The sequence below is a fragment of the Drosophila tropicalis genome, unplaced genomic scaffold (genome assembly GCF_018151085.1).
Source record: "Drosophila tropicalis isolate 14030-0801.00 unplaced genomic scaffold, ASM1815108v1 contig_1187, whole genome shotgun sequence".
NCBI classification, from domain to species: domain Eukaryota; kingdom Metazoa; phylum Arthropoda; class Insecta; order Diptera; family Drosophilidae; genus Drosophila; species Drosophila tropicalis.
The window spans coordinates 1993738-2004982 of record NW_027172559.1 but is presented as its reverse complement, the minus strand read 5'-3'; the positions used below and the strand labels follow the sequence as shown (position 1 = coordinate 2004982).

Genomic DNA, 11245 nt, shown 5'->3' with positions numbered 1-11245 from the left:
AGCAAAGAGAGCGACTAACGAATTTGTTGTTGCCTAAAACAAAATATAAAAAAAGTAGCTAAATAAACGTTTAGGCCGAACCCTAGTGTTACATTAATACATATACTATATGAGAAAGAAAAACAAAACAATTGCTAAATTGATATTTTATTGTACCAAATTCCATTGTTGCAAAATTTGTTTGCCATTTAACTGAAACAACACTCTCGATGTGAGCTAAAATAATAACATAAAACAAAAACTTTTGACCGATGAAAAGGCAATATCAAAAATCCTACTCTTGCTATATCTTGGCAAAGTTGAAAAGAAAATTTCACTTGCAAGACAGCGAGAGAGGTCAGTTCTGGTCAATAATGTGCAATGGAGTTCATTAGATAAACAAAACCAAAACACAAAGAGTAAAATCTTAAACATACAAATTTAACTTAATCCACATTGTTGTTGTGATCTGCAGAAAATAAAAAAAAAAAAAAAACAAAGAATTACAGAGATCAAATAAAATAAAATAAATGTTCAACCATGAGCGTAAATTTAGTTCTTATTTTTTATTGCCAAATAAAAACTTATTGAATCTTATTCTAGCAGAAAAAATGAAAAATGAAACATAAAGCAAACGTATCTTCAAGAACAAAATGAAAACACTTGAAGGCAAAATTAAAGCTTATTTAAATAAAATTTCATTATTCAACCACAAATCAGCCCATTTATGACTAGTCTAAATTGTGGTTGTAAAAGCTATAGACTTACTTCTACCACACAAGAATTTATACAACATTTGTGGGAAAGTTTCAACACAGTTAGTTTATATAAACAGATGGCTAGGATAAATACGGCAATGCCGTAGTTCTTCGCTACCCTTGCAAAAATGACACAGGAAGCAATTGAACAGATTAAAATTGTAGAAATCTTAATAAAACATAAAAAGTTCCATTGCCAAATTCAACAAAATATAAAAGGTAAATTTTTTAACAAATTATAAGTGATTTTGCTTGCAGTTTCGCCAGTTTTTGGTATAGGGAAATAAGAAGAAGGATAGGAAAGAATACATTTTGAAGAAAAGCCTTAATTTTAACATGAATCCAAGGCTTATCTAGATAAGGTAATTTCGACTATACAGATTTTCTTCATTTGCGTATGCCTTGAAACAAATTTGGAACTATTTTGTTTATCATGTCACATTATATTATTATAGTTATTTGAAAATTGTCGTTGTATTGCGAGCTTTCGTTAAAGCACAACAATAATTTTATCCTTCTTTTTGCTTTCCAATATATTAGAGCTATAGAGCTACAATGAATTTCAAGTTTTGCATTTTCATCAAAACGTTCTCGTAATCTCTTAATGAAAATTCTGTTATTGATAATAATGCCATCTGATCTAATCTTCGTGTTTGATATATACATAAATGTGGTATTTATTTATATTCCGGTTTCGTTATTGGCATTGATGTTAGTGTTACAATTAAAGATTATGGCTTTGAGAAAATAAACGGACTGTAGGTCTGTCCCGAAACGTGTGCTCGCTATCGTTGCAAACTTAGAAGTCAGTGTGACCGTCTTTTATTATTATATGCTGGCTTAGCACTACGAACTGGCTTTAGAAACGATGACCGCTTCTGGTTCTTTTATTGTCTATCGGTGCCTGATCACCGGTTCCTACATTCGGCCTTCCTGACGTTTCATTCGACTCGAATGAAGTTTCCCAAGGTTTCATGAACTCGGCCACAGTGGATGTTTTAGTTGGTCCTTCCGTATCTCCTATTTTTTCAACCTCATATCTTCCATGTTTCTGGACTGATACGACCTTGTACGGACCGAAGTATTTTCCTTTAAGCTTAAGACCTACCCCGTACTGTGTCCGCTTTATCGCTACTAAATCGTTAGGCCTATATATCCTTTCGATCTTCCGTTTTGCATCAAAGGACTTTCGATTTTCGTCCTGTAGGACTTTAATATTTTCAATCGCCCTATCTCGGATCTCTTTTCGTTCCTCATCCAACTCGTTCACTATGCATCCTAAAATACGCTCTCTTAGCTCTGCATCTTCAGGAACTCTCATATCTAAACCTGTTAGTATCTTAAACGAACTCACTTTGGTGCTTCTTGGCTCAGTGTTGTTTATCAGTTGTTATACCTTGCCTACATGCTTATACCAGGTTGCTGGGCTTTCCAAACTCAATTTCGTTAACATGGGTACAATGATCTTGTGCATTCTTTCGACCTGCCCGTTTCCCCGCGGAACACCAGTTGTAATTAATAAATGTTGTATGTTATTGTCCTTACAATACTGTTCAAACAAATGTGACGTAAACGCCGTTCCCCTATCGGTCACTACTCTCACTGGGTTACCGAATATATTTGCTTGTTTTTCCAAATGATTTACGACTTCGTCTGCCCCGGTACTTCGGGTAGGATATAACCATACGAACTTACTGAAACCATCAACAACTACTAACAAATGATTGTACCTCTTCTTAGTGAGGTCCATCGGCCCCACATGGTCAATATGAAACGTAACTAGCGGCTGATCTCCCTTATCAATCGCTGTCAGATACCCTTCTTTTCTACCCATTTTCGCATTTGTTATTATACACTGTACGCAACTCTCAACTATTCGTGTAACTTTTCCTTTCAATTTTCGAATGAAGTATGATTTTTCGACCAATAACTGTGTTTTCTTTGCTGAGAAATGTCCTTGTTTATGGGCAAGTAAGATAATTTCATTCTCCATCTGCTCGGGTACTACGATCAACTGCTTATTGGCATCTTTGAACAAGACCTCATTCAAAATATAGAAATCCTCATACACGCCCTTTTCAACTAGACTTCTTACAGCATTTGTCCAATCATCAACCAATTGAGCTTCTTTCAGACGATGAATAATACTATCCGATATTGAATAACAGGCGACTCGACTCAAAGCATCTACATGCCTCATCCTTGATCCTGACCGATGCTCTAGACTGTAACTAAAATCCTGCAAGAACATGGCCCACCGGGCTACTCTCAAGGGAACTTCCTGTTTTTTCATGGTCATAGTAAATGCATTACAGTCTGTAACTATAGTGAACTGCAAGCCAAGAATGTAAACTCGCCACTTCTTTAGAGCCTCAATTATGGCTAGAACTTCTAGCTCGTATGAATGATAGTTCTGCTCACATGCTTTCGTTTTTCGACTCATGTACTGAATTGGATGGAACAAATTATCCTCAGTATCTTTCTGCATTAGAATTGCCCCATAACCATATTTTGACGCGTCAGCATGGACCTCTGTTTGCGCTTTCGGATTATATAACTTCAATACCGACTCACTCGTTAATGCTGCCTTCAATCGTTCAAATGATATCTCCTCGATCTCGCTGAACACAAATTTACTATCCTTCCTTAGCAAATCGGAAAGTGGCTTCGCCATTAAAGCATATCCCTCAATGAATTTTCGGAAATACGATGTTAAACCGAGAAACCTTTGCACTGCTTTCTTATCCTGCGGTCTTGGGAAATTGTGTACCGACGAAATTTTCTCTTCACTCGGTTTTATTATCCCTTCACTAATCACGTATCCTAGAAAATTGACTTGATTTTGAAGAATCTGACACTTTTTCCAGTTTAGCTGTAATCCATTCTTCTCGGCTACCCCCAAAACTAATTTAATTCTTGACATTCCCTCTTCAATGTCTTTGCTTGGAATGATTATGTCATCCATATATACGATCGCTATACCTTTCTGAATCAACTCCTGCATTGCTGCCATCATGAATCTCGTAAAGACCGCTGGAGAGTTTGAGATACCAAACGGTACATATAAGAATTCGTACTGTCCTTTCTGAGTAACAAATGCAGTGAACTTTTGCGAACTTGCTTCTACTGGTACATGAAAATATCCATTTTTCAAGTCCAGTGTAGTAAAAACTTTTCCTCCTTGCAATTGATCAATTACACTGTCCATCAAAACTATCGGAAAATTATCGCGAATTATCTTTTCATTCAATTTTCTATAATCGCAGCACAACCTTTTAGCTCCGTTTGACTTTGCTACCAATACTATAGGGGATGCATACATCGATGTACTATCTCGAATAATTCCTTCCTCAAGCCATTCTTGTATCTGATTGTCTACAATCTGCTGATCGCAGTAGGCCAACCGTCTTGGGTGTTGGTATACGGGAATATCATCTTTCAAAATAATTCTCATTTCGGTCTTCGCATCAGGATTGCGTTTTGGCTTGTATCGCTCAACTATCATTTCGACCTCTTTAGCCTGTTCTTGATTTAAATGAGACAACTCTAAACCGATTTCGTCCTTCCCTTCAAAAACTGTGCAGACATCTTCAAATTGCTTCATCCAATCCTCAACAGATTCAGTCTTTTCTTCTACTACCTTTTTCTCATTGCTAATTAAAAACTGAGTGCCATTTTTTGTTACCTTCATGTCAACACTATCAAGAATCGTTCTTCCCAAAATAGCGTCAAACCCCATGTCCTCATCGGGAACTACATGAAACTCAACTACTATTTTAATTTTGTCGATGATCACCATTAAAGAGAAACTACCAAACGTTAAAATTTTCGCATCTCCTATTCCTACCAAACACTTTCCAGAACCTGTTAGTTGTTTAACTCCTAGCTTCCAAAAAACACTTCGACGAATCAAGCACATATCTGCTCCTGTATCTATGAGCCCTTTAAATTCGATATTCTCATAGCTAACATTCTTTAGTTCTAACCCAGACGGGGTGAACGTACTCGAGCTAACTTTAACTTTGTCATGTTGAATAACATTTGCTTGCTTCTCTCGTTTAATCTGTGTTTCGATGCTACACTGAGCTGCACGATGACCTGACTGACCGCATTTGAAACACTTTCGATCGTACCTAGGACAATCTTTTCTTAAGTGAGTCGCCTCTCCGCAACCAAAACATTTTCTCTCTCGAGCCTGTACTGCCTGTGCTTCACTTGAACCATATGCCTTACTTTCAAATCTGTTTGCTGCCTTGTATGAATCACGTCCCTTCTTATAAACTTCGATTTGAAACTTTAACTCTGAAATATTACGAGCTTGGAATAACATCATTTTGTTAGTTTTTGTATCCGGAATACCTTTAACGAAGTACTCTATCAGACTCTCCTCATCTACGTCTACCGGCTTCGCAATTTCCATCAATGCATATAAATATTCATTTAGAGTTTCGCCTTTCTTCTGTTGGCGCTGATTCAACTTCTTATGGACTGCAGCTGAAGATATTCTTACACTAAACTCAGCACGAAGAGCTGTTTTCAAGGATCTCCAGTTTTTAATATTTCTCTGACTTCTTATGCAAGATTTTGCCGCCCCACACAATAACTGTTTTCCATACACAAATAACTGTAATTCATTCCACTGTACCGTGGCTGCACATTCTTCTAGTTCTTCAATCCATTGAGCAATGTTAGGAATATCTGAACCAGAATACTGTGACACGCTGTCCTTAACATCTTTCAAAGTAAACCATGATCTCTCGGGTCTAACTACGTTTCCCGCTGCAATCTCTAGTTCCCCATTCGCTGTTATAACTGACTGATCGTCTGATTCCTCATCTTCCTCCTGCAAACCATAATAGGTGAGTAACCTATTCTGCAAATCCCGTTTCCTGCCAGTCGTAGGGAGCCCTAGTTCGGATAATTTCGATCGCAAAGCCACCACGCTTAGAGCCAGAATCTCTGCAAGCTCCATCTCAAACTTAAAATTACGTACAATTCTTCTTATACTATGTTAGTATTATTTTCTAGCTTTGAAAATTGTTATCAGTTTTCGCTAGTTCTGAATAACATACGCTTTTCCCGTCTTTCGTTGGTCCCACGTCGCTCTGCTTTGTCGTCGTCTTCTATTGATCGATGTTATTCGTCTTATCGCCAAATTCCATCCGAAATCCCCTCTTAGCAACAATACTGCAGTTTCTCGCCAACCTTCGAGTTGTTGCCACTGCCAAAACTTTCTCACGCCGCCGTCACCAGATTTTGTCCACCGCCACCACTAACGCAGTTCACTCCTAGAACTCAACGCTAGTTTCTGTAGACTTCAAGTTTCGTTGCGTCCAGCCTTGGCTAACCGCTGTACACTTCTGCAACAGTTAACAAAGCCTCGAAACGTTATTACCACCAACACTGGTAAACTACTGTACACTTCTCCAGCAATTTACACAGCCTCCGTTGTGGCAGCCTTGTATCGATTTTGCAACCTTTAATCAATCTTGCAACCGGAATCGTTGTAGCCACAATCCTCTCTAGCGCCGTACACTTCTCCAGCGCTCTCTATTGTGCCCTTCGATCCGTTCCTGCCTTGCCTTTTGATTGTTGGTATATCCCAATGGTACCTTCTTCGGCCAAACCTCACGAATATTTCGTCACGTGCTGCGAAAATTCCAGAACCACCTTTCTGATCAGCTTTCTCACTCCTTCTGCAGTTTCCTTATGTCAGCGTCACTTGCTGTCTCCCTCGTCGGCCAAGTTTTCTAGTTCTTGTTGCTCGCCGATACCGCGCTTTTACTGCAGCTATCTCTCTTCCTCTCACGTGAACGTTTCTTCGAGGCAGCGTCACTTGCTGTCTCCCTCTTTCTTAGAATTTTACAAGTTTTAACGAATTTGTAAAATTCAATAGCCAATATTAATTGTTTCACTTTTAAGCTGCCATCCCGGACGAGCCCCCCAATTTGTGGTATTTATTTATATTCCGGTTTCGTTATTGGCATTGATGTTAGTGTTACAATTAAAGATTATGGCTTTGAGAAAATAAACGGACTGTAGGTCTGTCCCGAAACGTGTGCTCGCTATCGTTGCAAACTTAGAAGTCAGTGTGACCGTCTTTTATTATTATATGCTGGCTTAGCACTACGAACTGGCTTTAGAAACGATGACCGCTTCTGGTTCTTTTATTGTCTATCGGTGCCTGATCACCGGTTCCTACATAAATAAAAAAAGAGTACAGTAAAAAAAATCACAGTCGCTCACAGATAGCTTATTATAATTTGTTTTCTTTTCGCTATTTTTTTAGGCACTTGTGTCAACTATTTTAAAACATCTCGTAAACTGTGTTGGACTTGAGACATTTACGTCGCATCAATCGAAACATATTGAATTGACCTTTACTCTAAAATGAGTGAATCGAGGGTAAGGGACTTTTTCTCTTTGAAAATGACATTTATGTATGCCAGTTTTATAAGATTGTAATTTGCTTATTTTCCGACATTATTGCAAGGGTATAAAAATGCAAATGGATTAAAATTTCGCACAAGGACGCATTGAATTGTTGACCGTTCTATTGAAGTGTTTAAGGTGACGACACACCAATAGACTTTTGATCTTGATATGATGAAATTGAGTCTCTTCTTTGTTTGATTAGTGGCCATTTTGGAGATGTTTGATTACACAAAGAGTAAAACTTATTTTATAACACACTTACATACATATATACAAGGGGAAAGGCTAAATCAAAACTCAAAATAAAAACAAAAGAAAATTCACTATAAGGCACCTATTAAAATTGCACTTAACCTAGTGTGAAGGGGTCACAACATTTGGACAAAGGCCAAACTAAGTAATGAGCCAAAGGCCATGCCCACACTCAAAGCAGCAGCCATTATGGAGGAGGCAAGTTCCTTTTCGTGCTGTCTCACACTTCTGCAAGCAAAAACATAGGATACAAATAAGAAAAGTCATGGATATATCTTTAAATATATAAAGCAATTATCAAACCTGGGAGCCATAATGAGCAAAATATTGGTTAGATAACCATTGGACAAGGCAAACAAAATCATCATGATGATAAATGTAGAATCATGCTTTATAATTGTTGGCATAAAGTGATGTTCATTGGTGTTCGAGAATAGAAAACATGGGACCAAAAAAATTCTCGCTATGGTAAACAATAGGGACGTATCCACATTGGCAGGACGCTCAAACCAACCAGCCAAGAGACGTCCAAAGTAATCTCCACAATTGAAGAACAAATAGTTCACCACCGGCAAATAGTAGACATCTGAAAATATAGAAATCATTTTTAGTATTAAATTTAGTTGGGTTAATTAAAAACTTATATTAAATAATTATAAATGTTTTTTTTCAAAATCAATCTTAAAATTTCAGTACAATTTATTACGATGAACGTCTCTTAGATCGGCCTTGACCATATAACTACATACATATGACCCGATTTCATTTTAAAACTTTTCTACATTTAGAAAACAATTTCATTCGGCTTCTAGCATGCTTGTCACCAAGTCCTTATCAAGGGAATGTTTCAACGGAAAAAATGGCAAAGTTGTGATCACTTGGTTTTAAGTCTGAATAATATAGTATTTGCATAAATACTTTCCAAATAAACTAGCTAAATATGCACTGCCAGATTGAAATAAAAAATATAACTTATCTTTAATTTCAATAACCTTGTAGAGTTTAATTTAAATCATTTTCATTTTAGAGCCTAATATATGTATTTCCATTTGTTAAGTTTTAGAATCATAATAAAGTAAGGGAAGATTTCAAACATATAACTCAGAAGACTATAGCTCAACTATATGATAGTATATCAAGTTTCTTTAAGTTGAATTTAAAGAGTTTAAAAATTTAAAGAATGAATTGAATATTAAGCAATAAGTTAATTATTATGATAAATGTGGAGACTGCAAACTACAAGTTCAACAAACTTACTGGCAAAACTAGACTAAATCGAACTCTCTTCTTTTTTTTTGTTTTTTGCTGTATCTGCAAAGTTTGCGACAGCTTTCCGTTTCATGTTATTGTTTATCATTCTCTGGCAGCAATAAAATTTGACATACATATATAATATGTCGATAACATATTGCAAAAAATACATTATACTTATCCATATGGAAGCTACTTGTTGTTGTGCTAATGCGACTTTGATAAAATTCGGTTATACTATATTAAATCTAGTCAGTGGCGTATACTCGGGGAGGGAAATAAGGGAGATCTTTCACCCCAAGGACAATATTTGATTTCGTGAACTTCTTTTCAAAATCTAAGGGTCTCTTTATACTGCAAGTGTTTTATATAAGTAATTCCCTTTTCGTTAAGTTAATTGTTTGATTAATTTATGCAGTACTTTTCCACTGGATTTGTGTTTGTGTGCAATTTAATTTGGGGTATGGTGACTCACCAGTCCATTCAGTATGTTGATCAGAGTACTCTGATTGCATTAGTACAGTGACTGCCGGATATACGGACAACGTCGTCACATATAGAAGGGCCAGACAAACGGCATGAATGTAAATCTGGCTAAGCACTTCTCGTACAATCGGCTCAAGTGGCATGCCCCCCGTTTCTCCTTCACCGCCGTGGCGGCTATGCGATGGGATCGCACTAATCACTTCGTATTTGTCACCGCCATCCAGATAATATTTGAAATACGGTTGACGGGCCATGGCCAGGTAGCAAACAATGCAAAGGAGTATCAACACACCGCCAACGATAAAGAATATAAAGGCTGTTATTTTGGGTCCAGTATCGAAGGCAAGTACCAAAATGAATGCCAAAGCGGTTAGAATACCACCCAGTGCCTGTCCACTGACCACAGCGGTCATATATTCGGATGGAAAGAGACCGGCAACACCGTACAGAGCTCCCGACATGGTGGCAGCAGAAACTAAAAAAAAGTACACATGAAAATAATCAAATTATCAATCCCAGAATCAATCCATTACTCACTGTTTAGGATAACCACAATGCCAAGAGTTATCAAAAAGAACTGCTCCTGCCAGTTATCCGTATTGATCTCCACGAAACCCGTAGTCACACCAAATAGGACACATATGGTCCAAAGCGTTCCAAGCATTTTGGTCCGCAGCGATACATGATGACCATAGATGGCATTGAGTATCAGAAAAATAGTTCCCGATAATGTGGCAGCCAGGGCCAGATCACAGGTGAAACTTAATTGCAAAGGTGTTAGCTCCTCATCCGGATCTGTGGAATTGCTCGTTGTGTTACGGAACTTATATTTCCAATACTACAAAAAAAGGAGACAGGAAAAGTGGGTTACGACGAATATGTAGTTTGGGCTTGGCTTGGGTTTGACAGGGGTGAGTCAAAGCAAACAAAGGAAAATCTAAGACGATAGAGTATATAGTAGTAGTAACAAAACAACCATAAAACCAGAAGCGAAACAATGCCAAAGCAGATAAGAACAACAATTGTTCCATTTGCTCCGCAACTGCGTTCGAAGTTCAACATAAATTTCTGAAGATGCGGGCTCAGAATTTTCCCATTCTATTATATGGAATGACCTTGTTCCTCTCCCAATCATAATTTGTACTTACATCTTCGGCGGTAACAAAAAAATTCCATGGCGTCATTGTACCAATTCCCAGCAAATAGAACACAATATAGGTAAAGCCCTTTCCCGTGGTGGGCTCATTGGATATAAGGACCACCTGATCCTGCTCCTGACCACGATGGTCTTCAATGAGAAAATCATCCTCATCATTCATGGACTGTGGAGCAAAGGCGGGCACAAAGCTATGTAACTGGTCGTCGTCATCCCCCGCATCCTGATTGTGTCCAAGAAGACGTTCATTATCTTCGTTGTTATCCATTTAGAATCACTCCCTATTTGTTGTTATTGTACTTCATCGATTCACCCCCAAGCCATCTGTTGCGTCCAGGTGTTCGAGTTATTGTCTTGTTGTTGTTTTCTTTAATCTCCGTGGAAATGTTTTTTGTAGCTTTTCGCAATGCGATAATCAAATTAAAATATTCTTGTTATCCGACGGAATGAATGAATGCGCAACTGGTTACAAAAGCAAACAAAAACAAAGTGCTGAGGGTTGCGGTTGCGGGGAGTAAAATAGAGTGCCCAAATATTTCATTTTTCGATGCAACTTGCGCCTATCGTTATCGATAACAATATTTCTGCAAAAATAAAAAAGGATGGCGCCAACAAAACAAATAATAATTAAATTTACTTTCTCAGCTGCGATTAACACTTTGTACTAAATTTACGAAGAATTCAAAACAAGTTGGGTATTTACTATTTGCTATTGCTAAGAAATAAGCCTGCCACAAATATATTTTAATTTCTCAAGTTAGGGCTGCATAAATTACTTTCTATCGATTTCAAAATATATCGATATTTTTTCAGCCATCTTCATTAATCAATTAAAAAGTTGCAAATACAGTTATTTCATTTTTCCAAACAAATGCTCATTCTATTTTCCTAATATAAATACAAATGTACATTGAAAAAAATAACACTT

At 37.3% G+C, this 11245-nt stretch overlaps 1 protein-coding gene across 1 annotated transcript; it reads right to left on the bottom strand.

Annotated features, from left to right (window-relative positions):
• Nucleotides 1-6808: 6808 nt before the first annotated feature.
• Ent1 (Equilibrative nucleoside transporter 1) lies at nucleotides 6809-10828 on the bottom strand. Its single transcript, XM_068288487.1, has 5 exons — nucleotides 10310-10828; nucleotides 9699-9999; nucleotides 9151-9636; nucleotides 7728-8010; nucleotides 6809-7652 (listed from the first exon to the last, which is right to left on the bottom strand). The coding sequence occupies exons 1-5, from the start codon at nucleotides 10583-10585 to the stop codon at nucleotides 7541-7543; spliced, it is 1458 nt and encodes a 485-aa protein (XP_068144588.1). The 5' UTR covers nucleotides 10586-10828; the 3' UTR covers nucleotides 6809-7540.
• Between the last annotated feature and the right edge of the window lie 417 nt (nucleotides 10829-11245).

Excerpts from the sequence above, each read along its gene's own strand:
- Ent1 (XM_068288487.1), bottom strand. The coding sequence starts at position 10,585 with ATGGATAACAACGAAGATAATGAACGTCTTCTTGGACACAATCAGGAT. Across the intron at positions 10,000-10,309 it reads TTTTTGTTACCGCCGAAGAT|TATTGGAAATATAAGTTCCG; the intron begins GTAAGTACAAAT and ends CTTTTTTTGTAG. Across the intron at positions 9,637-9,698 it reads CATTGTGGTTATCCTAAACA|TTTCTGCTGCCACCATGTCG; the intron begins GTGAGTAATGGA and ends ACTTTTTTTTAG.